The 27,763-nt window shown below is 33.9% G+C and overlaps 2 protein-coding genes and 1 long non-coding RNA gene across 8 annotated transcripts; 1 reads left to right on the forward strand and 2 right to left on the reverse strand.

The window, feature by feature from the left end:
* Positions 1-3,946: 3,946 nt before the first annotated feature.
* Positions 3,947-15,365, reverse strand: LOC146923990 (uncharacterized). 6 transcript variants are annotated; one of them, XR_015009944.1, is made up of 6 exons: positions 15,283-15,335; positions 15,011-15,124; positions 12,931-13,139; positions 12,754-12,845; positions 12,468-12,574; positions 3,947-4,228 (listed from the first exon to the last, which is right to left on the reverse strand). It is a non-coding gene; the product is annotated as an uncharacterized LOC146923990 (long non-coding RNA). The 6 variants fall into 6 exon arrangements; XR_015009943.1 differs by lacking the exon at positions 15,283-15,335 and adding an exon at positions 14,306-14,772 and having other exon boundaries at positions 15,011-15,276; XR_015009945.1 differs by lacking the exon at positions 15,283-15,335 and adding an exon at positions 14,306-14,772 and having other exon boundaries at positions 10,910-12,574; positions 15,011-15,276.
* LOC146923991 (uncharacterized) lies at positions 5,279-10,206 on the forward strand. Its single transcript, XM_085709064.1, has one exon. The coding sequence runs from the start codon at positions 5,279-5,281 to the stop codon at positions 6,590-6,592; it is 1,314 nt and encodes a 437-aa protein (XP_085565190.1). The 3' UTR covers positions 6,593-10,206.
* Positions 15,366-16,480: 1,115 nt separating the features above from the next.
* On the reverse strand, positions 16,481-17,038 carry LOC146923992 (uncharacterized). Its single transcript, XM_085711803.1, has one exon. It carries the CDS (start codon positions 17,036-17,038, stop codon positions 16,481-16,483), a length of 558 nt encoding a protein of 185 aa, XP_085567929.1.
* Positions 17,039-27,763: the final 10,725 nt, after the last annotated feature.

Here is a 27,763-nt window from a genome sequence, read left to right on the forward strand (position 1 = left end):
TTACTAAAGGAAAATGTTATTGAAAATGCATATTTAAGGTATTGAATGTTGAGAGGAGTGATGGCTATTGTGAGTGTGAACCTATTGGTTGTTGATCTTGGATTTCTCTTGCTAGTGTTATGAATGGAATGAGATGACCATGTGCCATGAATGGTATCATCACAATGTGTGGTTTCTTCTTTGCAGTTGCCATTGTAGACACTTAATTCTTTAGCTCAACAATTTTCTATTGTTTTGCATTTTGAGAAGTGTGGAAAATAAAGCATATGAAAGGTTCATTACCAAGGTTCTTTTTGTATTGTCTTTTGTTGACTAGTGTGATAGGTTGCATTGTTATTATCTGTTCATTGAAATTGAAGGCATTAGATAGGTTCCATTTGTTCGGCTCCATCAACAACCAAGCATTTGTTCAGCTTCAATTGAAGAATTTGGAAACATATTAGTATCTAGAATGTAGCATGGAAATCCTTATCTAGCCCTTCATTTAAGGCAAGTTAAATCAGAATATTGTAATACAATTGAATCTGTATAGATTTATAATGAGATCAATGTTAAATTGACATTTAATTTATTTTATTTCTAATCTCAATACTATGTCTTTTTTGTTACAGATTTGAGAAGGATGCGATATGAAGTTGGTCACCGGAAGAAAAAAGAGATTATTGGGACTGAAAGAAAGTTGCTTGGAGGTTGTCCGTTAACTACGATGGAAACTTCCTTACTACTTAGAGAACTTGGTTTTCCATCACACACCAGGATTTACTTTGTAGCTGGAGAAGCATATATATGGAGGAGGAAGTATGAAATATCTCGAGGACGATTTCCCCAACATTATCACGAGGATTCAAAGGTCGCGGTCCAGTTTGTGTTTGATGCGATGTGGGTCTGCTGTTGCTTTGTGTAGGAACAAGAATTGTTGTATATATGAAATTATTTCAAAAGTTATTATTATTATTTTTATAATTATTATTATTATGATTAGCTATTAAAGAGAAGGAAAAGAAACGTGATTGTACTGTTGAATTTTTACTCCTATTTTATCTCAAGGTAAGTTACCATGTTGACCACAATTTCTCACATTTAAATTAAATTTGTTTAACAGTTAAAAATTTTTGTTACCTATTTACTAGCCACTGAGATATTACTAAGAGTCTTCCCATCATTTTAGCAACTGCTTTTGGTCAATCTCCACTTACCTAAATAATAGCACCCAATTGCATTTGAGTGAAACAAAAACGTGCTTAAGGTTTTCTCAATATGGTACTGTATAAATAAAGCAACTTTTACTTAAGATACACTACTACAAACCATTTTCTTAAAAGCTACTTCTTTCAGTGTTACAAAATACTAAGAGCCTGAGTCATTAAGTCTGTGTATTTTTCTCGTGTTCTGATAGCCTCGGTATGATTATCGCCGAGATGAACCTGTTGTACTCTGGGGGAGTTGCGCAATTCTGCGGATAATTCCTTAGTTCAGTGACATAGTCACGCCTCAGGTTTTACGTTTTATTTTCATGTTTTGCAGGTTGTGATCCTTCAGTCATCCGCATACAACAATCTAAGGAATTATCGCTGGAGACGATTATGACAATGGTAACAAGTATGATGATTTCACTTCTTCCGTAGTTATGGGCGCTCAGGCTTTGCTGTTACCGGTATGTACAAATGTGGGGGTTTACATACCATTTGTATGCTAAAGATTCAGGTAAGTCTCCTTAACTAATCTGCCTCAAGCGAATATGATTTGTGATCTAGCCTATTAAAACCTTTAAGTGAGTATTCAATTTAGCTTACTAGAAATTTGAATACATCTTATTGAAATTTACTCAATGTTTATAAAATTGTTTAGGCGTGTTCTTATTTTGAAAACTTAGGTAGATGTTTTTTTTATAATTGGAAATAAATTTGAGAAATTAAAAGAGCACCTTAAAGCAATATATAATGTCTATTTTGATTCATCTTGAATTCAAATATATTAAATTGATAGACATTGGAAAAGTTATGGATTTTATTATGAAGGTTGGTACATTCTTCTAACAATTCAACTTTTAGCATTGTCAAAATGGATATGCATCAAATTAGATGCACTTATCGAATGCACATCCAAAGAATTTTACAGGATCACATGGTGGAATGATTTTGACGGCTGAACTTAATGAATTCTCTTGCATAGGAGTATATTAATTTGGAAGATAATGCACTGCATAACTATTTCTTTATGGTGTGAAGTTTGTATACTGTGATGAAGATTTACTATACTATTTAGTGGGCATGGAAAGGCAAGCAGCCTTTACTTAGTTGAGCAAGGAGATGAGGTATGTCTTCAGCTTGCTTGTGTTTTGATGCCTACTATTTGTAGGGTCTCAACTTTAAAAGGTGAAGTGAAGGGAAACCTTACAAATTGGAAACTGCAGCTAGCGGATCCTAGCAAAGCCCCGCAGTGCAGGTGGAATGCCTAGAGAGAATTGTATAAAGGATTCTTCATTTATAGTGTTAAGGATTTAATGCACTTTAGTTGTATCATGATTGTAAAGCTGATCACTATCATGTAAAATATTAAGAAATGAAGTTACCTTATTATGAAATTCCTTGATATTCTTTCGACAGTTCTTTCTTTTGATCAACAAAATAGAGTACTAATAGAGTAATACTATAAGTTTGTAATCAAAATGTACAAAACCAACAATCAGAAAAGTCATCACATCACCTAATTTCAATGTCAATGAAATTTGCACCTAATTACAAATATCAATGAAACCATTCTTTAAACAATCTATGAAACCATTCTCTAAACAATCTCTAATCATGTTGCATCATTGTTATTCTAAATGCAAGTTAAGTGATGTATTGTGAGACAAAATTTAAGAAATTAAGCCAATCAACCATCAAATTAGTCCCTCACTATGTAAAACACTATCAAATAGGTACACGAGATTATTCCTATTTCAAATAGTTCCATGACATCTTAGTAGCAAAGACTAAGATGTCATGGACAAAACTAACGAATTTCGATAAACTTAAGAACTTAAATGGATAAACCGTCAAATGCAAGACACTCTCAAATAGGTACATAAGATTATGTATATTTCAAAAAGTTCTCTAACATCATAGAGACAAAGACTAAGAAGCTAGGGACTAAATTGATAAATTTAGATAAACGTAAGAAATTATATGATTAAACCATTAAATTAATCTCTCACTATGTAAGACACTCTGAAATAGGTACATGAGATTATTCCTATTTCAAATTAAATGAATAAACCGTTGAATTTATATAAACTTAAAAAATTAAATGAATAAACCGTTAAATTAGTCTCACTTTGTAAGACACTCAAATAGGTACATAAAATGTGTTCTCAATCAGGATTGAACTACTTGTTTTCGTATGCTAAATTAATAATTTGAATCCTTATGATAATTTATTTTGATTGCTTGTTTTTTTAGGAATATTTTAATTGCTTGTTATTTTTTATATTTTGGTCAATATTATATTACAAAGTCAAACTTATTGAGCTGAAATTCCAACTTGTTAAGGTTTTTTTTTTTTTCCGTTAACTTTTTAAACTAATATAAATAAGGAAAAAAATATTTCCATCATAATATTTTAAAATAATTAGTAAAACCAAGTTAAATCCTGGTGTGTGATAGAAAATCAAGTTCTCTAAGCAAGTAAGTTTTCCTCAGAGTTAACGGACAATCTCCAAGCAATCTTCTTTCAGTCCCATTAATCTCTTTTTCCTTCCGGTGACCAACTTCATATCGCATCCGTCTCAGTTCTTTATCTTCTTCTGCAGTCAAACTGTGACTGCAGCCAGTAATGATGTCCATTTTTCGGCACCAGAACCTTGTCAAAGAGCATGATACCCCAAATCTTTAACAGACACATAAAGTAACACATGCAGTATCAAAGAAAAACTGAAACTAGATTTTAATAACAGCGCAGCACATCCATAAAACTGGCATATCTTGACCCTAATAAATTTGATAATCAAAAGAAGGAAGATCTAAGGCTTGATACTGTAACAGCCAGAGATCTTAAAACCGAAAGTTTACTCAATAAAAATTTGATACAACGGACATAAATTGAAATATAGAGTTTGAGAATTGAAATAGAACGTTAAATACAATCAGCCACATTTTACAAAAGAGAGAATTTTAAACTACAATCGAGAATTATAGACTCTAGACACTTGTGATCCGGTATCCGATTGACTTCAAATGACTTATACCTGAAAAAGAAACAACAGAGTGGGATGAGACACTACGGTCTCAGTGAGTTCCCGAATTGGGATAAAACATACATGCCACATAAGAATAAAAATGTTATTCAATCTTAAAAGATTATGATAACAAGGACAAATTGCTTTACTTTAATAATAATAGTATAATCTACCATTTTGTTTAACAATACACAATGTATATTAGCATTACTTGCCTTAGTTGTTATACTTTAATATAACAAGACTATACTGAGCACAACTGCGTCTAACCAATCACTCAAACATGGGCAATCTTAAGTGATCGATTCTTCCAATGTAGTCTGCTATAAACTAGCCATTGTAAGTGGCGACCCACTTACCTACATACATTGTAACTGACATCTAAGGGTTCCCTCTGTGCTCGGAGGAAAGATCCTCAGCTTGACTCTACCCACACAACTTGTATATAAACCTAGTTGCATATATCGCAACTACTAGTAATATAAGTACATTGATTTGCTTAGTTGCACATCACACAACCATTAATTACTACAAGTTTATTAGCATACATTACCTTTTCTACACAATGCAAGACATCATGTTTACTTACCTCATTTAAGGTTTTATTCTAGTGTCATTAACCAGTTTCAGGTTGTTAGGACTGCTGAATCATTAGTTCATAATACAACTGTGGGTCCCAAGGTTTGGCAAGTTTATTCTAGAAGGTGTAAGAAACCTGCTAAGGGTTAGTTATAGAATTTTGGTGACGTGGAGAGCTTAGAAAGGACTAGCAATCATTTCCACTATATAAGGAGTGGGTGGGGTTGAGAGTAGGTACCTTGGATATTTTCAGTGATATAGAATGAATAGGCAGCTGTGAGCTGGCCTATAGGAGCTTAGCTCTTGTCAGATCTAGGGATTCATACATTCCCCCATTTCTGTAAATCTCCAATTTTCCATCAATAAAGTCCTATTTCATTTCATTTGTCTCTGAATATTGTATTGCTGTTCCTGTTCTTATTTGTGGTTCCTAACAATTTGGTCCGACCTACCGGATTAAAATCGTTGGAGAATCAGTGAATGCCACCGAAGAAGCTAACACTCAAGAGTATGGAAGCAAAAGTAGCATCTCTGGAAGAAGAAATCGTGGGAGTGAAGGTAACACTGGCCGCAATGGAGAAGACTCAAACAGCGCTCCTCGCGTTGCTTGAGAAGAGTTTGGGGAAGACGATCCGAACAGATGATGGGAGTGTGGTTGACGAAGGAAGCCCGAAGAAGAACACCGACGAAGGTCCGGCGAAGAACACCGGCGATTCTTCGGCGAATACGTCCGGAAAATCCGGATCGAGCAAACTCCAAGGTGAGGCGTTGGCCGATTTCCGACAATCGGTGAAGAGGGTTGAACTTCCGATGTTCGACGGCGAAGATCCGGCTGGGTGGATCTCTAGAGCAGAGGTGTATTTTCGCGTCCAGGATACGATTCCGGAGGTTAAGGTGAATCTGGCTCAGTTGTGTATGGAGGGTCCTACCATCCATTTCTTCAATTCGCTGCTCAACGAAGACGAAGAACTGACATGGGAACGTTTGAAGGATGCACTGTTAGAAAGGTATGGCGGACACGGCGAAGGTGATGTGTATGAACAGTTGACGGAGCTCCGGCAAAGAGGGAGTGTGGATGACTACATTGCAGAGTTCGAATACCTTACTGCTCAGATACCCAGATTACAAGATAAACAATTTCTGGGTTATTTTCTACATGGGTTGAAGGAGGAGATTCGAGGGAAGGTCAGGAGTCTTGCGGTGATGGGAGATCTGAAGCGTTCCAAAGTGTTGCAGATAGCCAGAGTGGTAGAAAGGGAAACGAAGGGTGATTCGGGTATGAGCTATCATAGGCAAGCAAAGTCAGGTCATGGATCAACCCGTGGAGGGATCCATGGATCCAATAGAGGAAGTAGTACTGACTGGGTGATGGTGAAGGGTAACAAGGAGCATGGGTCAACTGGTGGATCTAAAGGAACCGAGTTTGGGCCCAAAGGTGAGAAGCAAGCCCAATATGACAAGAAAAGAAGTGGGCCTCGAGACCGTGGTTTCACCCACCTATCTTACAATGAACTGATGGAAAGGAAACAAAAAGGGTTATGCTTCAAATGTGGGGGACCTTTCCACCCAATGCATCAATGTCCAGATAAACAACTAAGGGTATTGGTGTTAGAGGAGGATGAAGAAGGAGATCCAGAAGGGAAGTTGTTGGCAGTAGAGGTAGATGACGAGGAAGAAGGTGATGGGGAAATGTGCATGATGGAATTTTTCCACTTGGGTCACTCTAGACCACAATCCATTAAGCTGGTGGGCGTGATAAAAGAGGTGCCAGTAGTAGTATTGGTGGATAGCTGAGCAACCCACAACTTCATCTCTCAACAATTGGTCCAGAAAATGAATTGGGCAGTGGTTGATACACCGTGTATGAGTATTAAGCTAGGTGATGGGTCTTACTCTAAGACCAAGGGAACATGTGAAAAATTAGAAGTAGATGTGGATGATGTGCACTTGGTAGTTGATGCGCAGTTGCTCGATTTAGGGGGAGTGGATATGGTATTAGGGATTGAATGGCTTCGTACACTTGGAGACATGATTGTAAATTGGAACAAACAAACTATGAGTTTCTGGCACAACAAAAAATGGGTCACATTGAAGGGAATGGATACACAAGGGGGTGTGATAGAAACTTTACAAAGTATTATTTGTAAGTCCAGACGGAGGAGTACTGGTTGGTGGGCGTATGAAGACAAGCGTAAAGAGGATGGTAGTATCCACACCTTGGCAAGTGAGCAGTCAAGGGAGCTGGAATTGTTGCTGGAAAAATATGGTGGAGTTTTTCAAGAACCTACAGGGCTGCCACCTAAGAGAAAGAAGGAGCACGTGATCACATTGAAAGAGGGAGAAGGGGCAGTAAATGTTAGGCCCTATAGGTATCCTCACCACCACAAGAATGAAATTGAAAAGCAAGTGAGAGAAATGTTACAGGCGGAAATTATACGGCACATCACAAGTTCTTTTTCTAGTCCTGTTATTTTGGTGAAGAAAAAGGATAACTCTTGGAGGATGTGTATTGATTATAGGGCACTTAACAAAGCAACTGTACCTGATAAGTTTCCAATACCGGTGATTGAAGAATTACTTGATGAGTTACACGGAGCTAGATTTTATTCCAAACTGGACTTAAAATCTGGTTACCATCAAGTAAGGGTCAAGGAAGAAGACATTCATAAAACCGCTTTCCGAACACATGAAGGCCATTATGAGTTCCTGGTGATGCCATTTGGGTTGATGAATGCTCCTTCTACATTCCAGAGCCTTATGAATGAGGTGTTTAGACCATTATTGAGGAAGTTTGTGCTTGTATTTTTTGATGATATATTGGTTTACAGTCAAGACTGGAAAACACACCTGGAGCACGTGGAAGAGGTGCTGAGAATTATGCAAACACACGGGTTGGTGGTCAACAAGAAGAAATGTTATTTTGGGCAAGAGACTGTGGAATATTTGGGGCACTTGATCTCAAAGGAAGGTGTGGCAGTGGATCCCAGCAAGGTGGTGAGCGTTACCAAATGGCCGGTTCCAAAAAATGTAAAAGGAGTAAGAGGTTTTTTGGGTTTGACAGGTTATTATAGGAAGTTTATCAAAGATTATGGTAAAATTGCCAAGCCATTGACAGAACTTACCAAGAAAGACGCGTTTATGTGGAATGACAAGACACAAGATGCTTTTGATCAATTAAAAAGGCGTCTTACTACATCTCCAGTTTTAGCTCTTCCGGATTTTAGCAAGGAATTTGTTATAGAATGTGATGCTTCAGGTGGAGGAATTGGAGCAATACTCATGCAGGACAGGAAACCAGTAGCTTACTATAGTAAAGCGTTGGGCGTTAGGAACCTTACCAAGTCTGCTTATGAAAAAGAGTTAATGGCTGTCGTGCTAGCCATCCAACATTGGAGGCCGTATCTGTTAGGGAGGAGGTTTGTGGTGTCTACCGATCAGAAGAGCCTCAAACAGCTACTGCAACAGAGGGTAGTTACAGCTGAACAGCAAAACTGGGCTGCTAAGTTACTTGGGTATGATTTCAAAATCGTTTATAAACCCGGGAAACTTAACAGGGGAGCAGATGCACTTTCACGGGTAAGAGAAGAAGGGGAGTTATGCCAGGGAATCACTAGTGTGCAATGGAAGGATGAGAAGCTGTTGCGTGAAGAGTTGGCACAAGATTCACAATTGCAAAATATAATTAGTGATCTGCAGAGAGATGCAAGTTTAAGACCAGGGTATATGCTCAAACAAGGAGTGTTACTATATGAGGGGAGGCTGGTACTGTCCAGCAAGTCTGTCGTGATTCCTACTTTATTGGCAGAATTTCATTCCACTCCTCAAGGAGGACATTCTGGCTTTTACAGGACTTACAGGAGATTGGCTGCCAATGTATACTGGGTTGGTATGAAGAATACAGTGCAAGAGTATGTAAGGAGTTGTGATACATGTCAGCGACAGAAATACTTGGCCAGTTCACCAGGAGGATTATTGCAACCACTTCCTGTGCCTGATCGTATTTGGGAGGACCTATCTATGGATTTCATCACGGGGTTGCCTAAATCAAAGGGATATGAAGCGGTGTTAGTAGTGGTGGATAGATTGTCAAAGTACTCTCATTTCATCTTACTTAAGCATCCTTATACAGCTAAAATAATTGCAGAAGTGTTCGTTAGAGAGGTTGTCAGGCTGCATGGAATTCCATTATCCATAGTCAGTGACAGGGACCCCATTTTTATGAGTAATTTTTGGAAAGAATTGTTTAAATTGCAAGGAACACAACTGAAGATGAGTACTGCTTACCACCCGGAGACTGATGGGCAAACAGAGGTGGTGAATCGTTGTCTCGAGACTTATTTGAGATGCTTTATAGCTGATCAGCCAAAAACCTGGGCCAGTTGGATACCATGGGCAGAATATTGGTTTAATACTAGTTACCATGCTGCTACCGGTCACACACCATTTGAGATGGTGTATGGGAGATCTCCACCGGTCATGACACGTTGGGTACAAGGAGAAACCAGAGTTGAAGCCGTACAAAGGGAGTTGTTAGATAGAGATGAGGCTTTAAGACAGTTAAGAGAGCAGCTTTTGAGGGCCCAGGATAGGATGAAACAGATGGCAGACAAAAAGAGATGTGATAGAAGCTTTGAAGTTGGAGAATGGGTGTTTGTCAAGTTGAGGGCCCATAGACAACAATCAGTAGTTTCCAGGATTCATGCTAAGTTGGCAGCAAGATACTACGGACCATACCCGGTGGAAGCACGTGTTGGTGCAGTAGCCTACAAGTTGAAGCTGCCTGAGGGGTCACGTGTTCATTCTGTTTTCCATGTCTCACTGTTGAAAAAAGCTGTAGGAAATTATCATGAGGAAGAAAAGTTACCGGATTTGGAAGGAGATAAGGGAATGATCATTGAACCTGAAGTTGTACTAGCCCGTAGGACAATTCAAGTACAGGGTGAAAAGATTGATCAAGTGCTTGTACATTGGAGGGGACAAAAGGTTGAAGAGGCTACATGGGAGGACACTTTGATCATAAGGAGTCAGTTCCCAAATTTCTGCCTTGAGGACAAGGCAATGCTTTCTGGTGGGAGTATTGTTAGGACTGCTGAATCATTAGTTCATAATACAACTGTGGGTCCCAAGGTTTGGCAAGTTTATTCTAGAAGGTGTAAGAAACCTGCTAAGGGTTAGTTATAGAATTTTGGTGACGTGGAGAGCTTAGAAAGGACTAGCAATCATTTCCACTATATAAGGAGTGGGTGGGGTTGAGAGTAGGTACCTTGGATATTTTCAGTGATATAGAATGAATAGGCAGCTGTGAGCTGGCCTACAGGAGCTTAGCTCTTGTCAGATCTAGGGATTCATACATTCCCCCATTTCTGTAAATCTCCAATTTTCCATCAATAAAGTCCTATTTCATTTCATTTGTCTCTGAATATTGTATTGCTGTTCCTGTTCTTATTTGTGGTTCCTAACATAGGTTCACACCATATACCTTTCTTAAATTCTATGGCTAACTTAAATTCTATGGCTAATTCCATAATTAACCGTTTATGTCCACTTACCAATATGTCTTTTATATTGACCTGTTTCTACTTGAATGTCCCAATTAATGAACAAATCCATCAATTTGATAAGTAAACAAACACCCATACATTCATTTCTTATCTCTAATCACGAAGGATTAAAATTGATCTTTAAGTTAAATAAGTCACACAATTCACAATGTATTAATATCAACTCAAAAGTATCATGAACCAAATTATGGACAGTACTACAAAGGCACACATATTACATGGTAAAAAGAAAGAAGAATTATCATTGACCACATATAATTATGCCATGCCTATGATGTTTTGAGATCACTACAGAATGTCTTCTTAAAAATCAAAGAAATTGGCCAACATCCGTATTTAACCATAATATCATCATCATCATCATCATCATCATCATCATCATCATCAATCATACATAAAGTACTCAAAGGCATATATGCAACAACTTCATCTCACTAATACTAACATGCATGTTCTATGATTTTCAAAATTCATATTTTAAAATCCCCAAAGACCCAATTATTCAAACCCTTAATCCCAAATGAATGAGGAATGAAGGAGGGGAATCCACCTTTGTTTTCCTATGGTAGTGATGCTTTAATGAGTTCCTAATGTCTTCCTTCAACTTTGACTCCATAGAAATTCTGATTCTCCTTCAGTTCCCCTTTATCAATTTGAAACCCTAACCCCAAAATTCTTCTTCTTCCCCTTCAATCTTTACAATTTAAGTTCCTTGTAAATCTTGAAACAAGCCAAGCATTTTAAACCTTCAATTGCATGTGAATTTTGTAGGATTTTGGTTTGGAATGGTGGAGTATGGTGGTTATAGTGTTTCAGCCGAGAGCTAATGGAAGGAAGAAGAGGAAATTGTAAAAATCTAGTTTTCTCTCTCTTGGTTTGTCTATTTATAAGTGCATGCTGAATTTACAAACATGCCTACCAAAGTCAACGAAAAACCACATCTTTTCACATGGAAACGAGCTTCTAAACCAAACACAGGACTATGTCCTGCACTCTCGTGATTTTGGGCAAATTTCATCGTTTAAGGGGTCAAAATGACAGTTCTTAATTTCTATCAGAATTTCTCAAGTATTCTATGTTTCGGGATATTACAGATACAAATGTTTTCAGGTGTTGCGCTTGGCATGCCTTTAGTCAAATTTAGAATGGCTCGGCGAAGAGCTTACTTGTCATTCTCTAGTGGTTCTTTGCCTTTTGTTTGTTTCTCTGTTACTATTTTTAGCGCATGTGCCAAGATGAGTCCTCATTGCACTTGTATCATCATTATACTTAACGAAGGAGCCACTACAATTGCATTTAGCCTTTTTCTCATAACCATGAACTAGAGTGAAGTCGCTCCACACTACGAACCAACATCTCCTATCTGCATTGGATGAGGTGGTGTCTACCTTAAATGAATTCTACCTCCACTAAGAGACAAGATTTTAGAATATGCCATAGTTCATCTTCTTAAGAGTTGAATTATCCTTTTAAGAAACAAACTCATATGTAGCATAAACGTAGTTAAACAAGGAAAAATTAGTAGGTTTTGTAGAAAAGGCAACATAATACATACTGAAGAACTACGAGACATCTAAGTTACCAAGTATGATAGCAATTGATTGTATCAATATTTTATCCAACAGTAATCAGGTTCAGATCAGACATGCTATAACATGTCCCTAGATTCTATGAAAAATTAGTCTATCAAACATGCTATAACAGGTTCAGATCACAAATCAACCCATAGAACCACGACATCGCCGTCGCAGCCACACCCCTCATATTTATTTATTTTTGCCGACAATATATCCCTCGTATTTAACTCAATGAAACCAGGGAAATTTGAAAAAATTGCAGAGGATCAGACTCCAAATCAACATTACAATACATCAAAGCTTGTTCTCATGCCTACAGGATTTTGGCTCTCTGATCACAATTACCATTGGACTAGTAAAATCTAGACTACATCCACAAGCAAGAGCCACATAATCAAAACTAACACACTATAAACTGTCACATCCAAATTAAACTTGTAATAATCAGTGATTACAAGGTAAAATTCACACAGTCTAATATTTATTAAGATCAAGCCCAAAAACTACTGATATAGAAGAAACAAAACAAACCTTAAGATCACCAAGCTTCTTGACTTCATTTATGCTCTCCCTTGAAACACCTCCTTCGGGCCATCTGAATCGTGATCCACGCTTGAAATAACTGTACCCTTCTAGTACTGTGAAGCAAATATATTTAAAATATGTTACTACATAAATTTAGTGCACTCAATTATAATTTAATCACCTGCTCAATGATTCATAACATACAAGACACCAGATGAATCTCAAAAGTCAAAACAATTAATTTAATCGAAAGAGAAATGTACAGACCATGCTGAAAGTTCATTACTTATACCTTTGAACCATATGGTCTGGTAGAGGTCCCAAAAGTCTCTCCATCATTGCCCGGTGCTCCAAATTTTCGTGAGTCTGAAAAAATGCTCCTACCTGGCAAAAGTTCCACAGTTAGAATGCTAAGACCAGTTGTTCCAGATTCAAACCATGCCTACATCTTGATAGATGGAAAACCAACCGTGCATAACTCAATGAGAGCAAAAAATGATATATTTTGTTGTTGATTTTCCCAGTCTTCGGAAACTGATAATACTTGACTGTTTCGTATACCGGATTCTCCAACCGACAAGTTCCATATTGAACCATAGCTTTCTCTAATCTCGTTGGTCTTCCAATGTCAGCAGGAACTATTGACAACACCAATGCATCCACCCCTGATTGTAACACCTGAAGTTACATCACCAAACACAATTTATCATCTCATCTTGTTGTGTTGATTAAATAATTTACAACCTAAAATACCATTGAGAATCAAAATATGATCATCATAATTGACACTATAGCAAAATCCACCTTCATTTCCCAGAAAATTAAAATATGATAGGTTAAGAAATGTTACCTTTTTCACTTTATATTATAATTGAAATCTAGGAAAAAAAATGGGGACGGAAAAATTATTATTAATAATGGTAGCACTAATGACTATTTTACAACTGTCTTTTTTAAACTTTGTCCAACTAAGGTATGAAAATAGAGACAATGAAAAAGTATACAAAATCTGTTATTAAGAGTTTAAAACAACTTTAGATTTCATCAAAGAAATAGTACATGCAGCCAATGACGTGCCTACCAAAAGCACTTTCCAAAAAATTGAAAGAATAGAATTATAAATCACTATAAACACTTCTGACAGACCAATAAAATATCTATCAAATTCTGGGTTTCCACTTCCAGATATCAAGCCAAAATATATGCAGATCTATCAAAGGATATAAGAACATGTCAATCAATCTATTTTCATTACACAACATGTTCCATGTACCCTCCAATGTAAACAAAAACCAGTAAACATCGTAGAGTTTCAAAACATAAGGTACTAACATACTATAACCAACAATTTTTGAAAATTTTTCTTGTCTTCATTTTGTTCGGATTCGAATCCCAAAAAGAAAAAAAATTAAATCAGTGAGTTTCTTTGTTTGTTACGTAAATCAGTGAGTACCCACTACTAAACACTGATGCCATACTCTTGTATTACAGATTTTCAAATCTTCAAAGTATTATTTTTCAATTCTTAGTTCTCTTTAATTCTGAATGTAAATTAGGTTTTTCTGAAAAGTTATTAAGAAAAAGCCAATTGATTCTGAACGATAATTTACAGAATTATAATTCTGAATGTAAATTATGTTTTCCTGAGTTATTTAGAAAACCTTCAGAATTGGGCATAGGGGATTCAACATTCTGAATTATAATTTACATCAATACTCAAACATTCAAAATTGGGTTAGTGAAATCAAAATTGAGATATTAAACATTTCTTCAACCCATTAACAAGCATCAGCAGCAATAGATTTGAATTAGACAAACAATTGAACAAAAAGAACAAAGAAAACCTCTAGAGTATGAGATCGCCCGTCGCAGATGGAAGATTGGAGAGATCGAGTCTCAGAAAGAAATGGGTTTGCGCTTTGAAGTGATGAGGTCGCAAAGAGGGAAGTAGGGCTCCTATTGAAAGTGAAAAGCTTTCCCTCCCTCAAAAGGCAACCATCTTTCAATACTGTTACGTTACGCTGCCATTTTTCCAGTATCATTGAATAGCATGGCCTGCCTGGGGCTAAGGTCACTCAAGTGGGAGAGCCGTGCTATAGGTGACCTTATTGCACGGTTCAGAGAGCACTTGTGTACGTGATGCAAGTGAACGTGTAGGAAAAAGCTGTATATAGGGTTGTTGACCCTATCTATGTTTCTAGGATGGCCCAAGAACACACTCATTCTTCAGTCGTAAAGAGACTTATTTGTTCTGTTCGCATAAGATTGGGTGGAAGAGGAATGTTCGTGAATCGTGAGTCGTGTATGACACCTTCACAGAAGAAGATGAAAGAAACATGGTGAATTTGTGTAATGTGTTATCAACTGACCATTTCTACCTTCAGAAATCTGAACGTTTATCAATTCATTAAACATTTAACTGAGAATAAACTCACACTAATGGGTATGTATTATTCATATTTCATTCAAACCTAAAACAGTCCCAATTTCTTGGTCAATATTCCAATACTAATTCTACTGCAATTAAAGGCTATATATTAAAAACTCACAAATCCAAGTCTCATTCAGAGCATTCATTGTTCCATCATTTTTGAATGTGGAGGTTGATTTAGCTCCTATTCACTTGTAAACAAATGCATTCATGTACTTCCATAGGGTGATTGCTTACCAAAAATTCATACATGTATGTAAAAACACAACAACAAAAGGATAGTTCAATTAGTGTTTTATCTTGCATTCAATTGCATGACAATTCCACTAATTCCAAACTTTAATTTCAGTTCCTTTTGACTGAAATTGTAGCTTAAATTGAAAAACTCACCTTGTTGAGCAAGAACCCACTTTTACCACTTCTCCCCCTCCTTTGAGCAAGCTTGTTTTGTGATGTTAGGAGAGAAATTCCTTCCTTGACTTTTAACCATAATAACCCTCTTCACTTTAATTTTTTACTACTTTGTCCCAAAGGAAGCAAATGACTATTTTAACCCTTTGTATTAAGGTAATGACTGAAACACCCTTTCATTATTCTCAATTAATCAATATTCTCCTTGGTTGAATTAAATTAAGGGAAATGCTAACAGGTGCCCCTGGACACAGGTTAAGGGTGTGAAAAAGGAAATTATATAGTAGTTAATGCATTGAAATTGTGTAATTAATTTATAATAAAGTCAAAAACAGTTTCATTTTAGGGTAATAATTCCCTTTTATGGTATGATTAACCAGTGCCCCGGGGCACCGGTTAGCAGGACCCTTAAATTAATTCCAATTAATTTTCCCATTATTAGTTAGAGAAATGATATTTGAACAACCATTTTTAGCAACTTTGGTGGCAACTCACTCTCATACTCTCATTGTACTTTTATTCTCTCTCTTCCTTTTTCTCTCTCTACTGTTATTGTCCAATAAAAAAGGCGAAAAAGGTTGTCACTCAAAGTTATTTAAAATTGGTTGTCAAAATATCATTCCTAGGTTAGTTAAAAGATGGGTTGTTACATAATGGGCTTTTTTTTTTACTGTACCACTATTAAAATAATTATCTACCAAAATACCATCCTTTTTGAATTATGTACACTACTACCACTCTTTTGTTTGATTAGACCCTATTGCCACTAGAATTCGAACACGTGGCACATCACTACCACCATTATTCTTTCTTTCTTCAATCATGCGGCAGCCTTTTATATTTATATAAACTACTATTTTTATTTTTTTGAAAAAATCACTACTATTTTTATGTATTGTTATTATATTAATAAACTAGAATTAAATTCAAATTTAATTAAATAATGATATTAAAAGAATATAGAATAAATTATTAATTAAATAATTGAGTTTCAATATATTAGTTATTTAATTAATGATATTAAAGAAAAATATAAAATAAAAATGAATACTTATAATTATATTTTCGATGACATTATAAAATAAAAATGGAGGCTTATAATTATATTTTCGATGACATTAATTTGACATTCCGATGCACCATATATTAATAAATGAAATTGATACATAACAACGAGTCAATTTCTTTCAGAAACATTAGCATTGTTGGGACATTTTTTCTTGCTGTGTCCCTCGTTCCTGCAAATACTACATCTCTTTGGGTGTCTACTACTCTCCCTTAGATCCATTTCAGTATGAATTCGAGCAGATTGTGGACGACCTTTTGGATCCCTCCGCATGGCTGGATTGTGGCACAATTCAACTCCGTCGTATTCCGGCCAGTAGGATTGAAGAGGAATTGGTTGGAACTCCTCTTTGTAAGTGTTGAAAACATATTGTAATGTGTAACGGGGAGACACATACATCATGAAGTCATGGTGAATTTTTGAACAAGCAGCTATGACATGTGAACAAGGGTAATGCAATGCCTGAAATTCACCACAATCACACCATTGTTTGTCAAGGTCTACCATGAATGTTCCTGTTGGTCGGCCTCTTGGTGGACGAACCAGCTCCTGAACACTAAAAAGACTATGTCCCCGATTGTGAATGTATACTTGATGAGTATTGGATATCGCTCGTTGTTTGGCAAGATTATCCATGACTACATCTGAGTAAACTTTACCAGATGCCATCATTGCTTGGGCCTTACTCCCTCTATTTACGAAGAGTTCAGTAGATCTGTAATAGGTTGCCTGGACAATTGGCGTGACTGGAAGATTACGCACCCCTTTTAGTACATTGTGAGCGTAATCCGTGATCTGAATTTGATTGACTGAGTGAGATTTCGATAGGATAATGTTAACGTAAGCGCTTACGTCAGCATAATCCGTGATCTAAATTTGATTAGTTGATCTGAATTTGATTAGTTGAGCTTAATTGAAATATCATTAATTGAATAATTAATTGTTTTATTAAATTCTTATTTTTTTGAAGAAGCTAAATTAGTCCATCTAAATCGGCACCAGAGAGAATCGAACCTGAAACCTTGAGGAGGAGCACACTCCCAGGTCCCAAGTCAATACCACCAAGCCAACCCAAGTGGGTTGTTTTATTAAATTTTAATTAATAATTCTCAAAAAATATAAACTATTTTTATTTTTAATTAGTTAGAAAACTTAAATTAATAATTAAAAAACTTCAATTAATGATTAAATAAAATAAGAACTTTAATCATTTTTTTTAATATAACAAAACAATTAATAAAAAATTAAAAACATTCAACGGTAAAAAAGAAAATGAAATAGAAGAAAGAATAAAGAAAAAATAAAAAACAATATGAAAAAAAAGAAATACAAATCTACACAAAAGACAAAGCAAAACATTCTCTCTCACTCTCCAATAACACATGTCACTAATATATAATGGAATGATTGTCAAAGTCAAAAAAAAAGGATGGTAGCAGTATAATTTGAAAACAGTGGTACTTTGGTATATATTTTTAGTAGGCTACAGTGGTAAAAAAGCCTACATAATGCCAACCAATTAGGTGTATAAAGGTGAACTAGCGTAGCCAGCCACAGCCGCCTATATACATCAAACACGAGTGCATGATGTTAGACATCATCCGTTGACAATTGATTATAGTTTGGTGAAATTAATTGCTGAATAAAAAGACAGTGCTCTAATTCCCTGACAGGCATGGACCAACTGCAGGCACGTGCTCACTTTATGACCCCACTTCCCCAACCATGTTCATTCTTCCATCATTGCCTTCCAGATTCTTATCCTTGGATTGCATTGATAAACCAATATGAAATGTTGACAACACCCCTTAGGCTTTGTTTGCGAGTTTTGAGGGGAAGGAAAGGAAAGACTAAGGAGGGGAAGGGAAGAAAAGGGAGGGAAATGAGAAAGGAGGGAAAACTTTTCCCTTGTTTGGGAGTTAAAAAAGCAACAAGGAAAGGAGATGGAGGACTTATGTTATAATTTTACTATTTTACCCTTTTTCCTCTTAAAATCAATACATTGTGTTATACAGTACTTTGTAATTTATCTTCTAATTTATTCAAAACAGCTTATCTCATGAAAAACAAATTATTACGATCTATTTTTAAAAAACAACTTATTTATAAAAAAAAAGCTTATTACAATCACTTTTTAAAAACAACTTATTACGGTCTCTTTTTTAAAAAACAACTTATTCTAAAAAGCTTATCTCATGAAAAACACATTATTACGATCTTTTTTTTAAAAATAACTTATTCAAAACAGCTTATTTATGCAAAACAGCTTATTACGACCTCTTTTCAAAAAACAACTTATTCATAACAACTTATTTATGCAAAACAGCTTAATACGATCTCTTTTTCAAAAACAACTTATTCAGGTTTATGTATACAAAACAACTTATTACGACCTCTTTTCAAAAAACAGCTTACTCAAAACAGCTTATTCATACAAAACAACTTATTACGATCTCTTTTTCAAAAACAACTTATTCAAAACAGCTTATTCATACAAAACAGCTTAATTTGATCTCTTTTTCAAAAACCGCTTATTCAAAACAACTTATTTATACAAAACAACTTATTACGACCTCATTTTCAAAAACTGCTTATTCAAAACAACTTATTTATATAAAACAGCTTATTACGACCTCATTTTCAAAAACCGCTTATTCAAAACAGCTTATTATATAAAACAGCTTATTACGGCCTCATTTTCAAAATCCGCTTATTCAAAACAACTTATTTATACAAAATTGCTTATTACAACCTTATTTTCAAAAAACGCTTATTCAAAACAACTTATTTATACAAAACTGCTTATTACGACCTCATTTTCAAAAACCGCTTATTCAAAACAGCTTATTTATGCAAAACAGCTTATTACGACCTTATTTTCAAAAACTGCTTATTCAAAACAACTTATTTATACAAAATTTCTTATTACGACCTTATTTTCAAAAATCGCTTATTCAAAACAACTTATTTATACAAAACTGGTTATTACGACTTCATTTTCAAAAACCGCCTATTCAAAACAGCTTATTTATACAAAACTGCTTCTTACGACCTCATTTTCAAAAACAGCTTATTCAAAACAGCTTATTTATAGAAAACAGCTTATTACGACTTCATTTTCAAAAACAGCTTATTCAAAACAGCTTATTTATGCAAAACAACTTAATACGATCTCTTTTTCAAAAACAACTTATTCAAAACAGCTTATTTATCCAAAAAAAATTATTACGACCTCTTTTTCAAAAAAAACAGCTTAATCAAAACAACTTATTTATTATGCAATAATAAATAAGTGTACATAATTATTTGTTATGCAATAAAATTATGTGTACATAATTTTCACTCAATAATATTGAAAGAGTACCGTAGAATATGTGTAGCAATATAGCATAGTTTAATTAAGCTTTAAACTATGTTGGACCAGCACCTCATTGTTGAAAGTTAGTTCATCATGGACCAAAACAGATGATTCCAATTTTAAGTTCGTCAAATCAATTTCAAAAGAAATTTAAAATTAGAGCTGTTTGATCTTTGATTCGTCCACAAACTACTGAGTATATAAGTTTGTGGAAACTTTGACTACATGGTATCCAAATTGATGGACCAAAGCTACTTTGGATCATGCTGCTCAGTGACCCTGGTGTAATTTTTTGTCTTTATAAATCAAAATATATAGGTGTATATCTGAAAGAAAAAAAATATAAATTATGTATTTTGATGAGGCATAACTTGCCTAAATTGCTTTGAGGGTGATGTTAAGAATTATGACATAGCAAAGATGATTCATTTCACTTTTAAAAAGATGTTTCATTTGAGACAATATATCTTTTTTAGAATGTAGGATAACTGAGATAAACGTTGAAAATGTAAAATATATAGTTAGTGTAGTCTAAAAAAAAACAGAATGAAACTTCATAAAAAAATAAAATAAATAAATCTTAAAAAATATCATTATTATTTATGACCAACGGATGCAAGAAATGTTCAAAGAGCCATTTCCTTAACAAAGCAACAACGTGATCTTGAAGTCCTCTTGGTGATCTCAAAATAGGTTGGACACCTTTCCAACTCAAATTTAGAATTGGACATACCCGTATTCGTTTAATTAAGATTGGATGGTTTATATTTTAATGTTTTAAATCTTTTAAATAAAAATTAAGAAACACCAAATGTAATATTTGAAACTTTAAATCTCGATACTACTATAAATGTGCCGTCGAATTATTGATGGCAGGCAATCCGAGTTTTTCAAATTCAAATGAGGTTAAAAAAATGGACGCTTGTTCAGCTATTTGACACAAAGATTATTTTTTAAAAAAAAGAAAAGAAATGTTAACAATTGTCCTCGAAACACTCTTTAATTATTTTAAATGAAGATATTATTCCTTAAAAAAGTTAAACATTTTTATTTCCATGCATTGAATACACTTATTTTCATAAAAACTTACTATTTATGATTTTTAAAGAGTGCACTTGAGATATTGGTTAGCAATACCCGAAAATCATTTTATAGCTTCAAAAAGTCATTTATTTACGCTTTAAATAATTTGAAGTATTTTATAGAGAATTTTAAAAAAAAGTATGCTATTTTGTGTTTGTTTAAAGTTATCAAAAGTGTTTCTCTCTTTTCTATTAAAAATCATTTTCTTCTAAAACTAATCAAAGTAACATTTTATTTTCAACAAAAAATCATTTTTTTAACAAAATAATTCTTGAAAATAACTTACACATAAATGTACAAAATAAGTTTGTAGTAATCTCTCCTCTCAAAAAAAAAAAAAAAGTTTGTAGTAATCTTAGATAAACAAACGGATCCATTGATTTGGTTTTCTACACATCACCACCCATCTATGTCTATTGAAAAATAAAATTGAAAATTGATATTTATTAACATTAACATAATAAAATTATAATTTTTTTTTGAAAGAAAAATATTAATTATTTCTTAACACAAAAAGTATAACTATTAAATAATAATAAAGTTACTATAATAATATTTTGTATTTCTTCAAAAAATAATAATATTTTGTATCAAAATTATTTTAATATATGAAATAATATATATATAATTTTTTTTTTCATTTATGTGTGTGTTTTTCTCTCATTCACTTGTGGGTGGATGGATCTGTGTTCGGGTTCATAGACATGTTTTCGGTATCATTATTCAACACCTCTCTCTTTTTTCTTTTTCTTTTTTCGGTCAAGTTTCAACACCTCTCTCTATTCCTATATATGTGAAGCTCGGTGTCAATATTTCACTCAAAACAAAAGTAAAATTTATCTGTGAAAATCAAAACTATTTTAGACGCATTAGGGTCTCCTTTGACATGACTAGGGACCACCACCAAATTCATTGAAGGCTATATACTTGAATTAACTTTTTTTATGACAAAACTTTTTTTCTTACTCTTATATACCAAATTTAGCTTAAAGCATTTTTTTTGTTATGATTTTCAAAGCAAAGACTTCGAGGTTAAGTTAGCATATAATAAAAGAAATTCCACTTTCTTTTGTCACTGTATTGTATACAAAATTTCCATGTTCTATAACATCCCAAAAAAAAAAAAAAATCCATGTTCTATATACCCTTCTAAATCAAAACCAAAAGAAAAAAAGTGAAACAAAAGACATGATATAATAACATACCTCATCTGGTGGTATGCATGCGCATGTCTTGACTGAATTGCATTACTATCACCGGTGACAATAATTTGATCTTTAAAATTCTCATTTTGGCTTAGGCTATCCAACAATGGAGGATAACAACCACATAGACTACACTACCACCACAAAAATATTCAAGTATGTTGAGCTCTCAAGTACGGGTACTCCAAACATGATAAAGCAATCCGTATCGGATACACATATGTACTAGGTACGTGTACGGTATTCGTACTGCACATATCAAACCGTATCCATTTTAATTAAGATGATTCGTCGTAGTACATGCAGCAAAAACGTACGGACAAATCAAAAATAGCCAAAATTATTTTACTTTTTTATTGTATCTTTATTTTCTCTTCCATGAGAAAGTGGTTTTGTGATTGTGACCTGTGAGAATGGGGAAACAGGAGAGGTGATCATAAAGAAGAGGTGGGGGTGAATGAATGAAAGAAGGGATAAGTATGTGATTCGTCCCTGCAAATAGGGGTCGCTTAAAATTTCGTCCCTGCAATCGCTAATCCTTTTTTTTTGCCCCTGCAAAGTTTAATCAGTTAAAAATTCGTCCTTTGACCCAGTTAATCACTGCCACGTCAGCAATTTACCAAAAATGGCATGAGTATTGACGAAAATACTCCTGGCTTATTTTTTTTCCTTAAAAAAATTCAAAATTTTGAATTTTTTTTTTAAATTAAAAAAAATCTGAAAAAATAATTAAAAATCAAAAAATTTCGGACAAAAAAATGTTAAAATTAAAACTGAAAAAACTAAAATTTTTCGGAGAAAAAATTGTAAAAAAAAATTCGTGAAAAATCTGGAAAAAATTTTTTTTTGAAGGAAAAAAAAACAGGGGTATTTTCGTCAATTCCCATGCCATTTTTGGTAAATTGCTGATGTGGCAGTGATTAACTGGGTCAAAGGACGAATTTTTAACTGATTAAACTTTGCAGTGGCAAAAAAAAGGATTAGCGATTGCATAGACGAAATTTTAAGCGATCCCTATTTGCAGGGACGAATCACATACTTAACCCATGAAAGAATGGTGAAGGATTTGAAACTGTAATTAACCAACTTGTGTGAGAGCATAATGGTTAATGTCACTATATATTTACAGCTTTGGCAGTTGAAACAGTTAAGATAGAAATCTAGGACTACAGACTAAAAAGTTTTTGTTGTTTAGCTTAAGCCTTAAGGTAAAAATAAAGCATGCAGAGCCAATGGAGTATATGTCAATTTACATAATTCTGCTGCATGAATTTTTATTTCGAGTAAGACTCAATTTAATCTTTCATAATTTGCTCGTGACCTAATTCAGTCTCTCATAAAATGTAATATTTAAATTAATATCAGAGAGGAATTTGACTCATATTTCAGTGGTTGGTGGATATGATGGAGATTTTTTTTTCCTGCCCCTATCACCAAAAAAATTGATATGTTTGCCCCTAGCCCCTAGTCTAAAATGCCCCTGTTTTACATTTAAGTTGGCGAGCATAACCCATTTTTTCAACAATCTCTGCATACTTGCAGGCTTTTTGGTAGTGGCCGGGGTTTGAACCCCAGACCTTGTATATTTTTATGCATTGTCCAACCAACTGAGCTAAGCTCACGAGGACATACTTGCAGCTTTGTCAAATATGGAATGGCGAACAATTTTTTTTTAATTTTTTATCCTGTTCGTGGATTGAAATGGCTAGCAAGCCATTTAATTTTTTATTTTATATTTTTTGAGTTCTATGTTTACAATGGCGAGCATGCCATTGTTCTACAATATTAGGTTTTTATTTTTTTTACTTTTTTTTTGTTTCTACGTTTTTAGGTTTAAATGTAAACGTTGTATTATTATTTTTTAATGAAATTGCAATCTCATCGTTTATCCTATCGTAAATACTTTTAATTATAAAAATAAAATTATTAATAAAAAGACAACCGAAATGATAATAATAATAATTATATTAAGGTAAATTGAAAATAAAATACGTTACGAAGAAAGCTAACTACCGGTGATTAACAATTGGACAATTTCTGCGAATATCACAGGTATTGGAACACAGTCCACATTTACTCGGTGCTTTTTCCACAACATCCATTTCAGTCAAGATGCGAGTACTGTTTGGACCTTCATGTGGGGGCCAATAACTCTTGTCGTGGACTACTTCGAACCTTGTGTTGTAGATTGCGTATACACTCTCATTTGTAAATACAGCTGGTATAACGGTTGAGTCGCAACGGTTGTGGAGAATGCTCCGATGATCGGTAACGGCTTCCGGTGCAGCGGCGAAGTGTCTTTTGCGGTGGAACGAAAGGTCCATGCAGGGAGACGTGCTCTAGTGTGGCACGACGCATGCGAGTTGGCGTGCTCCTTTGAGTGCGAAGCCTTGAGGCGGCGTAATATTGTACACGTGTAGCCGTGTGAGTGGTCCAGAACAGTAACAATGTTTCATTTTAATGTATTTTTGTTAAATGCTTAATAAAAAAAATCATTTTAGGTTGTTTTTTTAAATTCAAGAAAAGTGTTTTTTTTTAATAAAAAATTTGGAAAAAATATAGGAAACATGGCATGTTCGCCATTTAAAATTAGAAATGGCATCTTTTAAAAAAAAAAAATAATGGCATGCTTGCCATTTTGTAAATAGAACACAAATAAAAAAAGTAAAAAAATGGATTGCTCGCCAATTCAAATAAGGAACAGGAAAAAAAAACATATAAAAATCAGCTCGCCAATTTAATTCAGACGGAACCTGCAAGTTGGTAGAGAATTGTTGAAAAAAGGTCATGCTCGCCAACTAAAAAGAAGAACAGGGACAATTGTATCAATAATTTTCAATAAGGGCAAACAAATCAATTTTTTTGGTCATAGGGGCAGAAAAAAAAAATCTCGGATATGATGTGTTTGATTACAGTTTTATATACGTCAGTAATGTCACCTTAAACAAAACACCAACGAATAAGTTTTAATTGGCCAAATTAGATTGTGCCATTATTTTTATTTTTATTCTTATTCTTCAAAAACTACATCCTAATCCCTAGCTAATTTGGGTCAAATAAGTTCTTCCTACCTTTTTTTTTCTTAAGAGGAAGTTCCTCCTACTTCTATTATCATTTTTTTCCCTTCAAAAACCTTAAGTTTCTAATCATTTTACCACATGAGATGAGATGAGAATGAAAGCAGAGGATAAACCCAAAGAACAGAAACCGAACCATCTATCTATGTTCTCACTGTTTTTTTTGTTGTATTTCCTTCTTATTGCTCGATTTGTCGTCCCTTTTGCGTTTTTTATTACTTGAGTTGTTGTATACCTTCATTTATAATTGCTGAGTTTCTATTGTATTTTGAGTTCAATACTATTAATTAATTTTTTTTATTAGGGGTCTCTATTTACTATAAGAACTGGGTCTCCAATTTCACAGGAGCGGCCCTGACTTTCAGCCATCTCTCAATATATAATCAATAATAACATTACTCCATATCATTATTGTATATAAATAAATAAATATTTTATAAATCAATATCAGAGCAAATTGACAGCAAATTAACTACATGTAGTCAGGTACAATATTTGTGATTTTGACTAAAACATTACTCAACTGTAATGCTAATATACAAATTGAAATTATCTAGAAGTAACAATTAATAGCAAACTAGACTGAGACCCGCGCATCGCTCGGGGTTATGTATTGCTTATTTAAGTATTGTTAGATTAAATTAATTTGGGTATAGTTTTGTATAAAATTCTAATTGAGACAATAATATGAGGTGTGAAGCACGAATAATAAAGTAGTAAAAATTTATTTGACAAGAAATTCATGTCTAAATCATGGGATGTAATAAAAGACATTGAATCTAACTTGTAAAGGTGAAATACATGTAAATTATTTAGAGTAAACATGTTGTGGAAGAAAACAAACTTAGATGCATGCCACATGTGTACTTGACTAACAACAAAGTGAAAGATTTTAATCTTGACTTATTCTAACTAAAACTACCATGACAATATCATTCAAAGACATGTTCTCAACATGTTGGTATATTCACAAAAATTGACGGAATTCATAGCAAAGGTTATGCATAACATAAGTCAACTTAAAAAAGCTCCATATAATTTAAGCAAACTGTAATTTAGCAACACGTCTAAATTATACTAGTTTGTTACTCAGGTCACCCCTTTATTCCTAATTGAAAGTCTCCTTCTTTCACGAATGTTTGTGTGTCTGTTTGATTTGGTATAATTTTCTATAGTAAGAGGAGAGTTAAAATAAGAGAATTATATAGATACAATTAAGTGATAGATCTAATAATAATTATTTAGTATATTTTAAAATATTTTTGTCCACTCACATGGCTCATGCTTTTTTGTCCATTCACGTGGTTCATGGTCGTTGTCTCCCATATATGGTTCTATTTTGTCATTGATGACAAATTAAATTAAATTTCACTGTCACACCTAAGAAGGTAAATTTGAAAGAGATATACACGATCTTGAAATATGTGGATGGTAATCTAGATACCTTTCCTCCAATTAATGTTGATCCAGTATAGTAGACAACTTAAACCTTGTAATTTTTTTTCTTCAATAAATTGGACCACTTAGTCTACCATCCTATAGAATATAAATAGAATAAATTGACCAATTGAGTCTCACAATTTTTTTACGGACCAATTCATTTTTTTGACAAAAAATAATTTCAAATTTGTTCTTGACATTTTCAAATCAAAGATAAATATCATTAGTCTCTCTAGTATAATGAGTTAAAGATAATTTAGTGACCATTTGTTAGACAATAGCACTTTTGGCTTTTATGGTAACTCATATATATCATTTAAAATTATACATAAAATTGCATTTGAACGTTTTACAAAGCTAGTTGAATTACCAATTCTTGAGCTCTTAATAGGTGGAGCTAACTTCCCTTGGTCCCCAATTTTGTGAGAATATGCACTTTTGGATTTTACTATTTCAGAAAAAATACTGACGTGTGAAGTGGCAGAAAGTACTATCTGAAAGTAGTATAGTGCTTGCTTGGTGAAATAACATATTCTAATGTACCTTGAAAATTTCTTGGTGGATTTTGAAGTCTTATTGCTTGTAATGGTGTCAGGGGGGCCATATGAGGATAGTATTATTATATGGTAATATTCAAAAGTTTGGGCATAGGGACCACACGCCAAGGACTTACTTACAATTGCTTAAAATGCTATCTACGTGAATATAAATGCATGCATGCATATATAGTAACGTACGGGGTGTAAGAATCTTTTGCATATAAATGGATAAATAAACAATTTTATTTTTTATAGCTGGGTCAGACTCCATCAACACTATTAAAGCTCATTGTGACCAACCCCATGCTCAAGCTCTAGTTTGAAAACTCTTATTTGAAATCATTAAGAAAAGCATTATAAGAAAAAATTATTTGAAATCAGGAAGTATAAATGATCATCAATACAAGGGCTGTTTAGGGATTTTGGGTTCAAGTAAATGAAAATAATTCCTAAGATTTTACGTTGCTCCTAGTATGTTAAAACATTAATCAGTACTGTAAGAATTGAAAGTGGACGTGTATCAAAATAAACAATTAGAAATAGTTAGAAACTCTAAAGAATATAATATTTTTCTGAAGCAAATGCAAGTATGATACGAGTAAAATATTCATAACCTTTTGAAATGATACCAAAGAATTTAACATTCAAAGAACAACAATTATATGTTTCCAAAAATAAGTTCACTCAAATGT

Source organism: Medicago sativa, chromosome 5 (assembly GCF_051527215.1).
Source record: "Medicago sativa cultivar Bolivia chromosome 5, Bolivia_mono, whole genome shotgun sequence".
NCBI lineage: Eukaryota > Viridiplantae > Streptophyta > Magnoliopsida > Fabales > Fabaceae > Medicago > Medicago sativa.